The following is a 19,345-nucleotide window of genomic DNA, read 5'->3' as shown; positions in this document are numbered from 1 at the left end:
ACAAAATGTACTCACAATCATAGGTGGAAAGTGGTACCACTCATCACTGCTATGAACCAAACAGGTCAACAGACCCTTGAGCAGCTGCTGTTCCCACCCCACCCACAGCCCCACTCCCTTAGTACACAATGAATTTATGTCTCTCTGTCCTTCTACCCTGGCTGCCTGGCACCAACCCATGCACATGAAACCGAGTTAAACTTGCTGATCTAGCAGGGAAGTCAGCTCATGACTTGGGCCTTGCTGTCACGATGTTAAATAAAAGACTAAATACATGTAGGCACATGCATCCGAACATACACCTTCAGGCTTCTGTTCACATTTATGCTTCCTAAGCTTTTATTTTGTGACCATAAAACTGGAAAATAGCATAGCCCCTGAGTGCATTTAAGAATATCCTCTTGCAAAGAGAAATCTGTTTAACCAGTGAGAAAGCATACCTAGATTTTTCTTTCTACAAGCCTAGTGAGCTTTACAGAAACATTACTGAAATGGTAAAGAGGCTGATTTGTACTAATCAAGTGCTGTAGTTGAAAACAAAAATTATTACTGCTGGATTGAATGGTCAGTCACTGGTAAATTACAGTTCTATATCTATATTAGTTAGTTACTTTTCAGTGGGGCCCAGGAGTACCAAAATGCTTTCCCACATTTCTATATTAGAGGAGATGATTAATTCTTCAAAACTACTGGACTTCAGTCATCTTTTAAATTCTCTATGCATCTCCCCCAAAGTAAGCTGCAATTTACTTCTAGCAGGAGTTTTAGAAATCCACGTGTTAACGTAATATTTACAAAAACCTCAGCATCGTTTGAAAATGACAAAGCCAGCATAGGTTGACACGAACTCAAACAACCCCTAGGGAACAAAGGGTCCCAGCAGGTTCTTTGCCATCCCCATTCTTGACGTTAAAGGGCTCCCTTACAGTTTCCTAGGATGACGCCACTTCCTGATGGCCTCTGTGGCAAAAAAGGCACAATATTCTGCCATCCTGCAGCATTATGCAGAGCTTCCGATAGGCTGCTGGACAAAGAAATACTCACAAAGGCAGACTGACACTTTGAAAGGAAAATAAAGCAGGTTTGCTTTGATCTTCCTTACCCCCTTTTGTTAACAGGCTTATAAGAAAAACAGTAAACACTACCCGGGTAGTGACGTGCCATGAACCAGGACGTACCAGGTCCCTGCCGTGCCTTTTATAACATTTCTATAAATCTTTGCTGCATGAACACTTCGTGGTGCTAGCAGAGCCCGCTTGCCCATGTCTGCTCTGCCGTAAACAAATCTAAAACCTCCAGGGTTCGGTTATCTGAATGTAAGGTGTGGACACTAAGTCTTCCTGAAAACCCTTTCCTAAACATTATGTATCACTAGCTAAGTTGCAAATAGTATAAAAACGCCACATTAAACTTTAACCCAGTAACATATGCTAGAATGCCTTTAGGGCCTCCGGTTCATTATTCTCAGTGATAATACTTTATTAATGTACATTACATGGACTTCTGAATTCCTTGACCAAAGTTAAAATGTGCACAGAAGCTCCTTTCCTCTAATAGCAACACCCTTATTAGTTTAGACATGCAACTTTACAGATTCAAAATGAGGCACAGAAATCAATGACTGGATTCAACAGAAGAATCAGATGCCCAGGGTAGTGTTTCTAAAAGTTACCTAATCCACCATTGGTCTGTGAGCAAGTTACATGTTTAATTTTTGAGACGCACAATTAGAAAGATAAGAAATGGGTTCCCTGTCTTGCTTTAGGACTGGTAAGATGTCAAGGATGCGAGATGGGGTGCTTTGGAAGATGACACTGGAGGGCAGGCAGCAGCCAAGTCATATAATTGTTCTGCCACCAAAGACAAGGAGTCATTGAGGGGTGTTGATGACTAAATGTGTGATCCAGGCAGGCCAGTCTGGCAGCTGGTGTTGGATGGGTTGGAAGGGAGAAGGAGTGAGACTTAAGAAAAACTTGTCACATAATAACTTGGTCCAGGTGGAGAAAAGAGATCTCAACCGGTGGCTGGGGAGACAGAAGGCAAAAGACAGGAAGACAAGAATCATTCATTCACTCATGGCTTTTGTTGTTGTTTTAAACAGGTATTCCCCAGCATGTGGAAGACTTATTTCAGGGGAATGAGCATGGATACCAAATGCCCTCAATAGTCCAAATAAAAGCTGTGAAGCGAGCAGTGGGAAGGAAAGGAGGTTAATGTTCTTATAAAAGATTCAGATGAGAACGAGGGCTTTATATCTGTAGATAAAACAAAGCTGAGAGATGGCTAGAATCAGGACCAAAATTATCTAACAGACTGAAATAATGGACTATAGCTAAAAAGATTCATTTAGTTGTGATAACTACGAACACCTCTTATTACATTAAAAAGGAACAACTGCACAGGTACAAAGTGAAGACCTACCCAAGCTTTAGCAGATACAAGGAAGGAGGGCCCTCGGACAGTACGCTCACTACACTTCAGTGTGATGAGGCAGTAAAAATCCTAACAGCACCATGGGCGGTATCAGCAGAGAGCCAGCGTGCTGAGTCAGCGGAACAAGCCTTCTTTATTTTTTGGTCCTCACATCACATGGTCTGAGCTAGACATTTCCAATGGGATGATAAATTAGAACATATTCAGAAGAGAACAACCTAGGACTTATCATAAAGATCCTAAGCCATAACACAGGAGGATTGTTTGAAAGAAAGTACATTTTCTCTAGAGAAAATAAGACTCTGGAAGAATAAAATAAATGAATTAAAGGTTAACTTTCAGTGTAGTTCAAGAAGAGAGACTGAGGTCCGGTGACTGGAAGTTACCGGAATGTAACGAGCTGTGTTTTCCATCACTGAGGACTGCCGTGCACAAACACTGATCTGGGGCGATGTGTTGGATTAACGCACTGTGTACAGGTTGGATTTTTAGACTCTAGAGTCCCTTCCGATCCTGAGATTCCGTGACCTGGTGAAAATGGAAACTAGAGTTATATCCCCACGGGAAAACAGTCAGGCAGAAAGAAAAAGCCTGAGAGATTCAGATAGCCCTTTTCCTTGCAGTCACTGTATCTCTATACTTAAAACTTCACAGGGCTTCACTTTGTGGGAAGCTCTGCAGTTGTATTGTTTTACTCATTCGACTGATGCCCCCCAGAGGTTTTAGACATAAAGCTAAATAACGAAAACAATGGAAGCCCTGCTCGGTGGGTGTTTCCGTGGGTGTTTTGGATAGAAGGGGCCCACTCTACAATTTCTGCACCTGCAGCTTGCAGGCCTCTCTCCTCTCCTACCCACCCACAAATTAATGAAAACATACTGTGTGAAAAACGCTGGGGAAGAGGGGATAAAGGTGAATAAGATATACAGGTTTCCCTTAATGGCACAATTTATTATGGATGGCTCACTGTGGCTACATGACTTGAGAGACAACATATAAAGGTTTGGAGTGAAAAGCAATTAAGTATAAACCAATTCAGTATATTACTTTATGGACATTTTAAGGAGAACGATAGTCCTAAGTCTTTCGGTCAGTAAAAACATACATCATAGTAATTTGTCGTGGGCAACATGCACAGAGAGAAGATTTTTGTCATGATTTTAAAGACACTGACGCGTTAAGTTGGTTAAATTTAAACATGTTTTACCTGCAGAAATTCTCTCACAAATAACCTGCAATAACTTGCCATGCATATCCTTTTGAACACTTCCTTATGTACAAATTAAAATGTTTGTTGCGTTCTCCAAAAATGTGTCCGTATATTTCTGTACCTGCAGTGTAGTAAAGGTTTAGATGAAACCCCATAATTATAGTGGCATACTGTCACGTAGGTTTCAAGCAGCAAAATAAACAGTGCAGCTCAGAAAAGAAAAAAAAAATTGGAGAGGCCAAGAACAATGTGTTTCAGACTGTACTGAGACTTCCCTCCAATCCTTATCCTTTGCTGCTCTGCTGCTCTTCCCAATTCACTCTCCTAAAACTAAAACTGACATCAATTACGATTTTTTTTCCAATTTAGGAAGGCTTAATAACCTCTTTTTACCTTTAGATTAAAATTTTCTCTCTTAAAAAGTAATCTAAGTGTTTTGAATATTTCTGGGGCAAACCCTTGATTTTCTTTCTAAGGGTCAACGTATCACGGTCAGGGTTCTCCAGAGACACAGAACACAGAATAAAAAAAAAAACACAGAATAGTACTTTTGGTTCTGTGTCTCTGGAGAAAAATACATAAAATGTATATAAAGAGATTTATTTTAAGGAAAAATAGCTGCTGCAACTGTGGAGGCTGGCAAGTCCAAAATTGTAGGGAAGGTCAGTAGGCTAAAACTCAGGCATGATTTCTATATTATAGTCTTGAGGCAAAATTCCTCCTTCTCTGGGAAACCCCTGAAGGCCTTCAATGATTGGATCAGGCCCCCTAGATTATCGAAGGTAATCTATTTTACTTAAAGTCAACTGACTGTAAATGTTAATCATATCTGCAAAATACCTACACAGCAACATCTAGCCTAGTGTTTGACCAAACAACTGGGCACTGTAGCCTAGCCAGGTTGACACATATAATTAACCATCTCAGTGAGTGACCCCAGAGAGATCCAGACACTCTACCCCACACTGAAATCAACATGCTGCAAATGAAAGCATGCCAGTCAAAAGTCTACGTGTCAATGATCATAACCTTCATTGAATAGGCCAGATACTATCTACTCAAATCATTTCCCAATATTGCAATGCTCTGTTAAAATAATATTCATAAACTGGGGACAGGACACCTCAGAGTAGACCTATTAAATCCCCCTATATATTTTCACTAATGATCTGTCACTGAGAAGCCAATACCGTTTGGCTTCAAAGCATCAAATAAACCCTTTTTATCATTATAAGAACTAAGCAGTCTTGTTGTCGCAACATTAAATGGTTTAGAAAGTACAGATAAGAACGTTAAAAGAAATCCTTCCCGCTGTTTCAATTAGAAGAAACTACAGTATGTAGATATATGGATGAGGGGGTGGTGAAATAAAACATGCTTTTCATGAGAAGGTAAATGAGGTACTAAACTTTATACATTTATTGACTTATTTGTTAATTAGAACCAACTCCGACTAAAGAAGAATTACACAATTCTCTGGCATAGTTCTGAAATCAACCTAGAGGAAAGAAGTGACTAACAGAAATGCTAAATTATATGATCAGGGTGGGTAGATTTGAGGTTTGGTCATTTTCATTCCGTGAAGGCCCACACTGAAAAGGATGAGCACATCCATTGTAACTGTCAGCAACCAACCAGAACACCAAAACCTTAATCTAAATGATACAGGTAAGGAGAAGTATACTTGGGGTTAGCAAGCCCAGAAGCTTCTAATATTTACAACTGCTAAGCCAAAGATGTTCCTAGTGCAACAATAATCACTTTTTAATAAAAGATACGAAGCATTAATTTCCATGTAGATACTGCTAGCAACCCAGTTCATTTTTTGGTAAATACAGCTTCTTTTAATCTTGCCTGACCTAGGGCCATCGAGATTTTAGGGGGCTCTTATATAGAAATAAATAACATCTCAGAAGGATGAACATGTTGATAAGGACACTTAGGACGCCCCAAACCTCATCTCTAATACCTTTTAGCTTTCATATTCGTGTTCTAAGCCCTTGCTTTAAAACTCATGTAAACTTCAGACAGGCAACTGAGGAAGGATTATAATGCCAAAGACTTGGCGAACTTCCTAAACCACCACAAATGGACCATTTTACCTTTTATCATAAGGCAAAACGGCTACACTTCCACCGCTGAAGGTACTAAAATCTTTGATGTGCTTAAAAAAAAAAAAGGTTGTTCCAAACACATGCAATATTGCAGTAAAGGAATCAAAGTCATAATAAAAAATCTCTCCTCCCTCCCAATTTTTTTTTGCTGGAGACAGTACTAGCTGGTTTCCATACAGGCAGAGAGGAAAAGACTTGCCCTGAAACCCCTAAAACAAGAAGCACACCCTCCCCGCTTAGAGCCCAGAGTCCGGCTGCTTCCCTCCCACTGGAAAAAGACCTTGTTCTTGTTTTCTGTTTACAAACAAGAAGAGGGTGGTTTTTGTTTAGTTTGGTTTAAACCAGAGCTGTTTGTTTTAAAAACAATTGCAACGATGCAAATTGTTCCATGAACAGGTTTCCAGATAGGTACGTCAATATAGAAAACGATTTGCTCTGTACAGCAAGAAGTCACTGCACACTTCACAGCTAGTGTGGAACTCGACTTCACGGGTGTCTAAAGGCCGTACGCCGAGTCCTACTTCTGAAACAGGAGCCAGATGTAGAACAAACACCCTTTTTCTCCTTCCTTCTGACATTCTGTGCTCCTCCTCTTCCAAAACCTTCTTCAATGAAACCCTGCCCGCCTTCACAATGACACGTGATTCTAATCACATATATGGTTTAGGATTTGTGTTGCACAAGTTGGTGGATGACTGGGACCATTTTTTTTTTTGCCTCCATGCTCAGCGAGTAGCAGGCAAACGTTGAACCAGATCGGTTTGTAAATAAATGGGATGACATTCTCAAAGCTGAGTACTTCGGTTACAGCTGGACCACCAAGAATTCAATCAGAAATGCCAATCTAGCGTTCTTTCCTGTGAGGATTCATTGGATAAGATTATGGGGTTTTTCTATTCAAAGGCATTTGCCCTCTCATAGGTCTCCTGGACTAAAAATGGCTCCAGCTCCCTTTTCTCAATTTATTTTAACGCTTCCCTTCTACTGGAGAGCTATTTCTTCTACTTGTACTTCCTGATACTCTGCCGGGGACTTATGCAAAGTCACCGTACAAGGCATGAGGATGTATCTTTTTATATACACATTGAGGGCATCTTCACAGTTTGTGAAACTTCTCACGAAAGTTTGTGGAAGGCAAGCTGTATATGCTTCATCTATTTTTCTCGTAGAGAAACATTCAGTGAAGTGACAGTGACTTGTGACGGAAATAACAGACCTGGCAAGTCCATCTTTTTGGTTTAAAAAGAACGGAAGTCTGTCTTTCATTTAAAGTGCAATAATTCTGTAGCAATCATACTTTAAGAACTTAAAACTTAGAACGATGATATAGTAATAAAAAACACTTGAATACCATAAAAATGAAACAAAAATAAGGCAAGAAGGGCTGACCTGGGCGTCCAACTCAACTACACCAGAATCCACGAATCTCACAGGCCAGTGTGTAGCACGCTACTACCGGAAGGTTTTGTGCATCATTTTGACAGGTGGAAAGCACCATTGTGCTTTGATGATGCTTCCCATACCTGAGCCAAGCCAACGGCCCTGTGATCACAGCTGCAGTCAGGCCTAAATCAGCATTACATTTGTATTCTCATTACGGAGACTTACAATTATAAATAAAAATTTGCTTAAGGGAGAAATTTAGCATGCCAGGGTATGTCCACAGTTTCAGTGACGCAGTACCAATCCTTAATAATCAGGACCACAATAATTATAACACTTCATGCTGACGCTGTGTCAGGCACTTATCTACGTACGTTACATGCATCAACTCATTTAATCCTCACCCTGTGAGGCTGGTACCACTATCTCTGTTTTAAAAAGGAAGAAATTGAGGAAGACGAATGGTCAAATGACTTGCCCAACATCCCTTAGGTTGTGTGTTGGGAGCGGGGGGAAGAGACTGCAACCCAGGCGGTCAGACCCCAGAGTCCTAGCACAAAGTAATAGTTTAGCATTATCCCTAACTAACTTGGTAGTCAATTTTTGAGACCTATAGCTTCACACGTGCTCAGTTTCAGTATAATCTTGAGGGGGGAGAAAAAAAAGAATTAAAGATACTTTCTCCAGGGATCACAGCCATTCCATCTCCCCTACTGCCCTTTTCCTTTTGGTCCTGGATTTTTACAGCTGTGCAGACGCCAGCTGCAAGGAGGAGAAAAGAGGAAACCAGTTCTGCCAAAGGTGAGCTCTCCCTGGAAGGGCTTCAAATCACAATGGATGGCATCACAAAACCTCACAAGCACACACAGATGCAACTCAGAAGTGCGTCTAGACGTTCTGACACACAGAGCCAGAGCTATTCATGTGAGGTGATGTTCAAAGCCATAGATGTGAATAATACCGCTGAGAAAAAAATGCAAAGTGAGAAGAGCAGAGGTTACCAGACTGAGACTTCGGTAGAGTAATATCTAATGATGAGAAAGAAGAGAGGCGAAGGAAGGAAAGTTTAGCCCAGAGGGTATTAGCGTCAGTGCAGGCAGAAGGCGGAAGGGGAGAGCATCACGGTGAAGGTCATGCTTGTGTCAAGTATTTACAGACAGAAGAAACAAGGGCTGGTCTCCAAAGCCAGGCATCTGGTGATTAGAGTTCATGGGTCACCATGAAAATCTCTGGGAAAAGTATATAATTTTCTACAAAGAGAACCCTTTAATTATCTATCCGAAACTGACCTTTCCTTGTTTTGAGGAGGGGGGAGAGGAAGGCAGTGTAACAACAAAGCAAAGTAGACAAAAAGAAAGCTAACTACCTAACATTTTGTCTACCTGAACATATTCAGACATAAAAGTGCATAAATATGTCCTGGAATATATGTGTACATAATACTTGGCTATTCAAGTGGACTCATACCCATATTCACTTCTACCTTTCCTTCAAAAAAAATTACTGGGTAAAATAAGAGATAATGTGAGTAAACTCACTAGATTGGGGGCAGTAGCCGTTACGATTTTCCAGGTGGTTTTTATAAGATATACTCGACACCTCCGAATCAAACCTAAGGTCAAATGGAAGAGCACTGAATAGGAAATGGATCTCAAGTAGTTTTCGACCTTGACTCCACACTGCAACCACCTGGGGAATTTAAAAAACACTGCCACCTGGCTCCCACCCCTAGCGATCCTCAGATAATTGCCTAGGGTGCGGCGCGGGCATCCAGAGATCTAAAAGGCCCCCAGGTGATTTTTCACTCACTGCCAAGATTGAGAAGCAATGATCTGAACCAGTGATGTTCCAGCACACGACCTCAATAATCGGTTCAACAACATAACCGTATGGCCAAGGAGAGAGCTATATTAAACTGAACCCACCAGGACTGTGGGGTGCACTAATTTAGAGCATCTACCGTGAACAGAAACCAATCCGGGAGGAATGCAGGAAGCAGGCAACCAGGCCCTGTTTGGTGTCTCTGCCACACTAAAGAGTCTGGTCAGGAGCTTCTGGGAAACACAGGCCTGGATTAAAATCTTGAAAAGCAGCCCGGTATATTTACTGTAGTCAATTATGCACATTACTGCCACCAAAACAGGCCTTGTGTTGGGTTGTGGGAACACTAAAAGAAGGGGGGTTTCCTTCCAGAACTTCACCTTGGAATTTAAACTCTTCCTAGAATATAGCTTCTTTTCTACTTTAAACGGTGTCAGGGATACAAGTTTTATACGTGGAAGGTTATGCCATAGTAAGTAGTAATGCTTCTGTTTACCAGAAAGCCAACTCCAAAAAGGAGGCTTTAATAGCATTAAAAAAGGCACAAAAGAAATTTTAACATATCCCAAACCTCAATACTCTATACTTAAATATACACAGTTTTACTAACAATGCTTGCAAAGCCCAGTTCACATATACCAAATGCATTTCACTCGGCTTCCTTTCTGCTTAGTTTTGCATCCCTACATTCATCTGCACTATCCGGTCAGGTGTGTCCATTGTCAGCATTTTCTCACAATTCTCTCTCACAACTGCTTCTGTAGGAGCTTTCAAGGATGAGGAACTGCTGAGTGCAGTGAATTCTTGTCAAAAATATATTACTCTTCAAATCAAAATTCAAAGTGGCACTTATTAAAAGAAAATCTTATAGATTTTCTCAACTGGCTATTTCTCAAATAAAGATACTAAGGAGAACAGTAAACAAACAGAGAAAAACCATCTGATGCCATTTAAATTTGTGAACTATAAGTCAGAGCATTTTCAAGAGTTAATGAAGAGGGGACTTCGCTGGCAGTCCAGTGGTTAAGGATCCGAGCTTCCAGCGCAGGGTAAGCAGGTTCGATCCCCGGTCGGGGAACCAAGATCCCATGTGCTGCATGGCACAGCCAAAAATAAATAAAATAAAATGTGATATGGTTTAAAAAAATTTTTTTAAAAGAGTTAACGAAGAGGAAGAAAGCACTGACCCACTGAAGAGCTAGACAAACTTTAAAACTTGATTTTCTATGGATAAAGAAGATGTGATTATCTATCTACATATTATATATATATATCTACACACACACACACACACACACACACACACACACAATGGAATACTACTCAGCCATAAAAAAGAACGAAATAATGCCATTTGCAGCAACATGGATGCAACTAGAGATTATCATACTAAGTGAAGTAAGTCAGAAAGAGAAAGACAAATACCATATGATATCACTTATATGTGAAATCTATAATATACCACAAATGAACCTATCTACAAAACAGAAACAGACTCACAAAGAGAAGAGACTTGTGGTTGCCAAGGGGTGGGGTTGGGGAGGGATGGACTGCGGGTTTGGGGTTAGTAGATGCAAACTATTACATATAGAATGGATAAACAAGGTCCTACTGTATAGCACTGGGAACTATATTCAATATCATTGGGATAAACCATAATGGAAAAGAACATAAAAAAGAATGTATATATGTGTATACTGAGTGTGCTGTACAGCTGAAATTAACACAACATTGTAAATCAACTATACTTCAATAAAAATTTTTTAAAAATGGATTTTCCAGAAAAAAGTAAGCCTGAACATCATACACATTTAGCATATAGAACCTTAGACCATGCTCAGTGATTAAATGTCCAAAGACATTATCAAGACTTTTTACAAAGCTCTGCAAACACACTTCAGTAACTGAGAACAGATACTAAGTACCGGGTTTGACAACATAAATTCTGCCAACAAAGAGTAATCCAGACAATAAAACAAATTATACCATCAATATTTCCAGCTTCCTAATTGCAAAAAACACCAAAAAAGTTATTTCCAAATTCTGGAAAGCCGTATCTCAAGGGATTAGAAGACAGACATTAAAGAGGAGAAGAGAATTTGGATTGGCATGGGATGTGGTGGATGACAGCACTTCTGTTCATAATCAACTTCAGAATGCAGACTCCACAAGAAATAAATACTATGGGGATAAAAAAGAATAAAGAAGCCCATGACATTAGAGCCAAATAAAAACTCCACATTATACCCGGGCTCTGGGAGCAACTCTACCTCCACAAGTTTTCCTAGTTTAAGTGAGCATCATTTAGCGTCCCTAAGGGCACTATTTTACTTTGAGGTGATTACATTGCTTTACTAAAAGAACTTGGTGAAATGGCTAAAAAGCAAAACTAAACATAACAACATCAAGTGTTGGCAAGGATGCAGAGCAAGTAAGACTCACATACGTTGCTTGTAGGAATGCAAGACTGCACAGCCATTCCAGAGAACAGTTCATCAGTTTCTTATAAACATACACTTACATATGAGTCAGCAATTCCACTCCCAGGTATTGCCCTTAGATAAATAAGAAAAACCTGTACATAAATGTTTACAGCAGCATTACTTATATCACCAAAGCCTGGAAATAACCCAATGTTTCTCAATGGGTGGATGGATTAATCTGTGGGACTTCCTTACAACTGGCAAACTGCCACCAATAAATACTGATACACAAAACGCGTCTGAATCTCAAATGCATTACATGCTAAGTGAAAAAAATTCAGCCTCAAAAGTCTATGCGAGAAGATGTGGTACATATATACAATGGAACATTACTCAGCCAAAAGGAATGAAATTGGGTCATCTGTAGAGACGTGGATGGACCTAGAGTCTGTCATACAGAGTGAAAGTCAGAAAGAGAAAAGCGGGTACCGTATGCTAACACATATACATGGAATCTAGAAAAATGGTACAGATGAACCAGTTTGCAAGGCAGAAACAGAGGCACAGATGTAGAGAACAAACATGGACACCAAGGTGGGGAAAGCTGGGGGGTGGGTATGAACTGGGAGATTGGGATTGACATGTATACACTAATATGTATAAAATAGATAACTAATAAGAACCTGCTGTATAAAAAAAATTAAATTTAAATAAGTCTATGTGTATGATTCCACTTTTATGACACTCTGGAAGAGGCAGAACTAGGATGGTGAACAGATCAGTGGTTGCCAGGCATTAAGGATAGGAGGACATGACTGCAGAGGGGTGGCATGAGGGAATTCTCTGGGGCAAGAGAACTCTTCCGGATCTTTATCATAGCGGTGGTAAAGATCTATACATTCGACAAAACAATGAATTGTACACCCCCCCAAAGCAGTAAACTGTATGCAAAAGTTTTAATTAGAAAAATTTCAAAGGGGGACTTTCCTGGTGGCACAGTGGTTAAGAATCCACCTGCCAATGCAGGGGACATGGGTTTGAGCCCTGGTCCGGGAAGATCCCACATGCCGCGGAGCAACTAAGCCCTCGAGCCACAACTACAGAGCCCACATGCCACAACTACTGAAGCCCACGTGCCTCGAGCCCGTGCTCCGGAACAAGAGAAGCCACTGCAATGAGAAGGCTGTGCATCGCAACGAAGAATAGCTCCCGCTCACCGCAACTCGAGAAAGCCCGCGTGCAGCAACGAAGACCCAGCACAGCCAATAAATAATAAATAAATTTTAAAAAGAAAAATTTCAAGGATTTGACATTTTTTCCTTTCACCAGTGAACTTTATGTAGGGTCTTTTAAATTGGCTACCTTTACCTTCCAACTGCTAGTCTATTAATCACATAATCTGCTACATGCCCTGAAATGCCTCTTCTGGGGGTGATCAGTGACTACTCGGTAACCACGCCAATGGTTTTTTTTTTTCCTCTTCACTCTCTGAATCCTCAACCTCCTCGTCCCTCTCCCTTGGCAGGTAGGGCATTGCTCAATTACGCTTTTCCTGACTTTCTGGCTTTTCCACCTTCTTTGCTGGTTCTTCCTCCTCCTGTGCTTGAAGTGTTGTCTCATCCCCTTTCCATTTTTCTTTCAAAACTCTCCTCACCCTCATGGCTTCAATCACGTTCCCCTTATGGAATGAATCCCAGAGTCCCAACCTGTTTTTCTCCTTATTCCCATCCTTCCATGTGCCCATTAGACATTTCTACTTACACGTCCCCCTTGCATCTCAAATCTCCATGTTTAAAGCAGAGATTTTTCTAGTTCTCCTACCAAAACCAGGTCCTCCTCATGACTATCTTCACGCCACCCTGAAACCAATGAGCCAAACTTAAACCTGGTGTATAATATTATATGTCAACTTTTTACCTGCATCCTTTGACACATGCCTCTGTAGAATCTTGAGTTAATCATTCTCTTCCCATTTCCACTGCCATGCCACAGTGCTGGCCCAACGCCTGCCCAGAAGACTTCTGCAGGAACTTCAAAGCCAGTCCGTATGTAGCTGAATGTGTCCTGCTTAAATCCCTCCTCTAGTCTACACTGCTACTTCAAAATGAGGATCACATGGGTAGAATACCGATCACCTCGCTATCACCAGAGATTTGGCTAATCTGCCTGGTTATGCCTTATGTTCCTCATACACTCGCCCCTTCCCCCGCCCCGTGATACCCTTCCTAAAGCAGCAAAAATCAATCAAGGGAATGACTTTCCTAGATGAAGGGACCATGCATTCCTAAAAGGCACAGCTGAGCTCTTCTGCTAGACTTGGCAATCAAGCTTTCAAGATCCATGGGTAGAGAATTGCCTAATTTATCGCACTTTATTAAAGATATGTTATCCTTAGGAATCATCAACATTTCCTCACTGCCTGCAGAATCATGTACTAACCTCTTAAGCTTGATCACTCCACAATTTGGCCTCAATGTGCCTTCATTCCTAATCCACCTTCTAGACTCTTTCATGATGAGCCTCACACAGCTCAACATGACCAAAACTTTGCTCTTTTCCACATCTGCACCTTTATATTTCTTTCTTTCCTCCATTCAACTTTATATGTCATTTACCCATTTAAAAAATTTAAATTACTATGCCCAGTATGTTTTCCATGATGAAAGACCACAGCTGGAAGTAATTCTTTCTTCACTTAACTCCTCATAGCCTGCAATTATTTGTTTGTGAGTGATGTTTTCCTTTTGAAATCCACGGACCATGTCTTCATCAACCTTTCAGCCACCATAAAGCTTTATAGAAGATACATATTTCTTGGTCAAATTATGCTAAGCCTCAATATTTTCAATTCTTATAACAATATAATGAGACCCGAGTTTTAAAAAATAACCCATTTCAAATGATTTTCTGTCATGCACCAGGAGGCAAAGATGTTATTTTTTTTTTTTTAGAGAACATGCCAATACGAATTAGTGTTTCATACACATGCCTAACTAATGATATCCAATAAATGCACTCTCCTGAGCACAAATGCCTCGTCTAATAATACTTTCCTCCTACTTCGCAAGATGCAAAGGTAAGAGCCAGCCAAAATATAACAGGAAAAAAGTTATCTATTCACTTGGAATGAAGCATTAATAGCTTTAGGACGTGACTTTCAAAACAATGAGTTTAATAACAAATTGTAGTCTGAACCCCATCTAACAATTTTTATTTGCAGATATTTGTAGACCCTGAAATCTAATACCTTAAATATCACTTTTTAATTTGGAAAAATGCAGTGAAGGGTCATGATCCAGATCACAAAAAAGGCCCATGTTGTTCCACTGCACTGCCTGCTAAAGAGAGAAAAAGCCCAGTTCCAGGTTCTATGTCATTTTCCCCAAAGGAATAGCAACAGAATTCACAGATTATAGGTATTAACTTATTCCCTGTGCATGAAAGTGTGCTCTTATGAGTTAGTCAAAAGCAGCTTTAACTTTGGTCTTAATTCAGTAGGCTTTTTAAAAGGAAGTTATTAAATTGAGAAATTACCTCTGCACACTTTCACAGCTCTGGGCACTAGCATAAGATTAAGTACACAAAGCCTGGGCAGAGGCAATTTTGTGAATTTCAATCTGTTACTCAAAATAATAATTAAAAAAGGACTTGACATCCTCTAGTGGTGAAATCGAAAACTTGTTTCCAAGTCAATTATTCTTCTCAGTTCTTGCCTACCTTTTGTTATTGAAATATATGTGGAAAGAACTGTTCATTCTCAAGAAAAATTTAAAAAATCACCGTAAAGAATGTGACTTGACTACCTTTGAGTAGAAAATATATACTGACAGAAATAGCTTTTAAATGTTGAAATAAATATGATTTTTATATGCTACCTTTCAATATTCTTAACAAATGTCTCATTTTATAGGTCGTATACTGCCAATTTTCAACCCATCCTTGATACACATACATACATATGTATATGATTATGAACACATTACAGGTGTTATTCTTTTTATTTTTTTGTGGTACGCGGGCCTCTCACTGTTGTGGCCTCTCCCGTTGTGGAGCACAGGCTCCGGACGCGCAGGCTCAGCGGCCATGGCTCACAGGCCTAGCCACTCCGTGGCATGTGGGATCTTCCCGGACCGGGGCATGAACCCGTGTCCCCTGCATTGGCAGGCGGACTCTCAACCACTGCGCCACCAGGGAAGCCCTACAGGTGTTATTTTTATAATCACCTGAGATTCTAAACTAAATTGCCCTAAAATTAGACCACAGTCTTTACACATGGACAGAAAACCTAAGAGAGACATTTAAGAATGGGTCCTACCACCTAACAACCAGTTCTAAAAAGGGAATAAAATGAATCCCTCAACAAATGTTGCCATTTGAGGTGGCAATTTTCACCTGTTGATGGTAATAAAAGACAGAAATCCGCACCCCACCCCCAAAAAACCCACCTCAATACAATCCTGTAATTGTTAAAAAAAATAATGACTTGCAGCATTTGAATGTTATAATGTGCAATATGTCCATAAGAATGAAGTACTACATTGAAGTCTGATACTCAGGTATAGGTCACATGTCTTAAATATATGGAAAACTTTGTAAGTTGTTAAAATTCAAGCAGTCCTCACTTGTACACTCAAAATATCGCTACCTAGACTTAAATATATATATATTTTTCACCTTTCTTCTTTCTTTGACACCTGCTCACACAGGTGCTCTGAGCACGAAAAACCTTAATAGTAATCCAGGGTTAGAAAAATAGGAAAAAGATGTGAGCCGGAAATAAGTTTTAGTTAAACTATAAAGTACAATTATTCGAAAGACCATTTATAAAATTTGTCCCTTGGAAACTGGAGTTTCTAGGTAGAGATGTGGAAGAATTGTTTTCTATGAAGGAGACGGCAGCCAATTAAATTGTTCTCTTCATAAAGAAAATATTTCACTGACAGCCACAGGGTTGATTTGTAGGTTAATTGTTAGAAGCATGACCAGTTCCTTAGTTAACATGCTTGGGCACTGAATAAGCTAGTTTGTAGTTCACTTACATCTGAACAACTTGTTCCCGTGCAGATTCTAGGAAGTGTTTATTTATTTATTTGAGCAAAAACTACTATGTACAGAAGCAGGTTTTTTTTTTTTTCTTTGTGGGGATTAGGCACCAAACCATTTATATTCTCAATGAGGATGCTGCCCTCCTGCTGCCCTCTCTTGGGGGACCGTAACCCTAAGCACCCGGCTTCTCAAGTTCCCTAAAGCAATTACAAAGGCACGTCCTCTAAGCCACCCGTTCCCACCCCAAACGAAAATAATGACCTGCCAACCTTTCAAACATTTTAAGACAAGATAAACCACCCTACAGGAAATAGCGTGACTTCAAAGTAAACAAGTTCAAGATTCCTTGTCTTAACCTCAGGTATTTTCGCTGGAGGGATTAAGTCTTTAGTCTTTAGGCGCCCAAACTCTACCTAGCAGAACAGATACACCATTTGCAAATACTCATAGCTTTCTTGGACCTTTCACATCAAAATAAGCATATACCTCTTTTTTGAGGGTGGGGGAAGTCTTACATTTAGGTAACAATTGTTTCCAGTTATGTGTAAGCAGAAAACACAACACAGGGAGCCTGCAATTTGAATGTCTTTTTAAAATAAGAAACTGCCTCACCGCCCCCATCCCAAGTGTAGGAAGGTACCAGAAACAGTTTACTGGCCAAGAATAGAAGAGGGGAGTAGGAGACAGGAGTGGATCTGCAAGAAAAAACTATCGCTAGGGGGAAAATCGGCTGCATATAGTAAAATGGGGGAGGGGAGGACTTAATGCTCTTGGAGTTGTGAGCTCCTGCCCCTGCCTCTGGCGTGGAAGTTGGGAAGAGGGGGTTCCTCGACACAGCGCCCTGATGAGCCGAGCCAACGTTCCTGCCTTGGGTTGGTGCACGGACTACAAACATGAACGCCGAGGACCCTTGTTTCAAGTCAACGAATCTCTGAGCCCTCCCCAGCATCTGCAGGCCCCCATCACCCTGCAACCAGCCCCTGCCTCGCGACCCCAGATCTCAGAACTCTCGTGAGCCGGTCGTTAACTGCGGACCCCAGGGCAGCGGGTGGGCGCTGCTCACGCGCGACCATCGCGCCGGGCTACCCCGGCACCCGGTGCGCCGGTTAAGGCCGGAGAGTTTGCGCAGAAAATGGTAATCCTGCTAGCCGTACCTGGCCGAGGATTATTCCGGCTGACGGTTTGGTTTGGGGGATACGATTTTCCCATTCAATTGAATCAGACCCAGCCCGGCAGGTGGGAGAGGAGCGGCCAGCGTCTCTCCACTTCCTCCTCCCGCCCGCGCTTCCACCTGTTTGGGGTAAGTCGAGCTGGAGCGCAAGAGGGGCGGCCGGCACTGCAGCCGGGCGCCGGCGAACTTGGGCGCCGGGGCCGAGCAGCCGACGCGCGGAGGCGGAGGGCAAGCGGGCTCCGAGCCGGGGTACGCGGCCCGCCGAGCTGGCCTTTCCGGGCCGCAGCCGGGCGGGGGAGGGGAGCGCCGGCGCCCCGCGCGAGTCCCTCCCCCCACCCCCTTCCCGCCCCAGGCCGGCTCGCTCTTCCAGGCCCGAGCCCGCCGGACCACCACCTGCCCCCGCAGCTCAGTCACCTGTTTCGCTCTGCGCAGCGCCATCGCCGCCCGTGTGGCCGTCGCCACCAGCTCTCAGGTCCGCCATGGTGCTCCGATGACGCTCCGGGAGAGCCGCTCCGCCCTCTTCCTCGGCTTGGCTCCCGCCGGCCAACCCCCCAGCCGGGCCCCCGGCCCAGACAGGTGAACGCCGTCAGGGAAGGGCGGAGGAAGGAAGGAGCGAGCGCTCGCGAGCCCGAGGCGGCCTGGGCCCGGCGCGCGGGCGCGCCCCCTCGTGGGCAGGTGCGGCGTGGCAGCCACTCCGACCCACGCGGCTGGGTTTCCGCAACCAGAGAGCGGGCGGAGCCAGGCACCTGGGCCTCGAGCTTCAGGCCCCGGCTGCCCGCACCTCGAGGTCTGGAGGCGGGTCGGCGACGCTTGGTGGCGCTATGAACTGGGACGGTCTGAGGATCAGTCAAAGTGAGGCGAGAGCGTGCGGACGCTCTATTCGTCTCTGAGCTCTGAAGCAGCCAGGTCAATGTTACTTTCGCCAGGACTGGCGTTCGTGCTGACAGCCGCCAAAGAGTATGATGACACGTGGAAAGCCGAAGTACACGAGCTGGATTCCACACTGCGGTCCGGTCTCCATTCTGCGCTTTAGGACGCCATTGTTGATGACCTGTCTTTTCACCAGGCTTCTATATCTGATGAACCCCAGGGCATACAGCTTAATGAAACTTGTGCCCAGTGATGTGGCTTTTCTTATTCTTGATTTCCGGTTAGCAACTACCCTGTGACTCCTGTCTTGCTCCGGAAGACCAGGAAAAAAAGTTTCTTTTTTTAAAGAAACATTATTAGCTGCGGAGAAACCAATTTCTGCTCTAATAAGCAAATAAACGTTAAGCAACAAAATGCTGAGAAAAGAAAAGTAGCCTGTATAAATGGAAACATAAAGGAACAAAACTGAGGAGCGCTCAGTTCTGCCTCGTTACGCAGAGAGGTACTCCCACAGACTCGGTCGGCTGAACACAAACGGCAAGCTCCCAACAGTTTTCAACCCTTTCAAGGACTTCAGCAGAATCTAGTGGACACCCAAGCGTGCCTGAGAACGGTGTTGGATTTCTCGCTAGGGTGACAATTCTTACCATCCTTGCATGCACATCCTGCCACTCTGAGCCCAGCAGTGGACTAGTTTCGTTTGGTTTACTGGGTCACTGGCTGACTAGGTAGAGGTTTTGCTTAAGGGACACTTGTGCTGTGGTTTGTAGTCATGGATTTTCCCTTAGTGCCATTTCTACAGTGGACAAGGCAAACTGATCATTTAGCAATATGAGCTTCCTAAATCACTTTCAAATAACTCTTATCACACTTC

General features: G+C 42.5%; 1 protein-coding gene across 4 annotated transcripts in view; it reads right to left on the bottom strand.

The window, feature by feature from the left end:
• Positions 1–18,242, bottom strand: part of MAP7 (microtubule associated protein 7) — a 164,008-nt gene extending 145,766 nt beyond the window's left edge. For all 4 annotated transcript variants that reach the window (XM_060168010.1, XM_060168012.1, XM_060168011.1 and 1 more), the window contains exon 1: positions 18,016–18,242. In XM_060168010.1, the coding sequence (XP_060023993.1) occupies positions 18,016–18,082 (67 nt within the window). In that variant the 5' untranslated portion in view covers positions 18,083–18,242. The remainder of the gene's footprint in view (positions 1–18,015) is intronic.
• Positions 18,243–19,345: the final 1,103 nt, after the last annotated feature.

This window comes from Lagenorhynchus albirostris, chromosome 12 (genome assembly GCF_949774975.1).
Source record: "Lagenorhynchus albirostris chromosome 12, mLagAlb1.1, whole genome shotgun sequence".
NCBI lineage: Eukaryota > Metazoa > Chordata > Mammalia > Artiodactyla > Delphinidae > Lagenorhynchus > Lagenorhynchus albirostris.
This window is presented reverse-complemented; position numbering and strand designations above follow the sequence as displayed.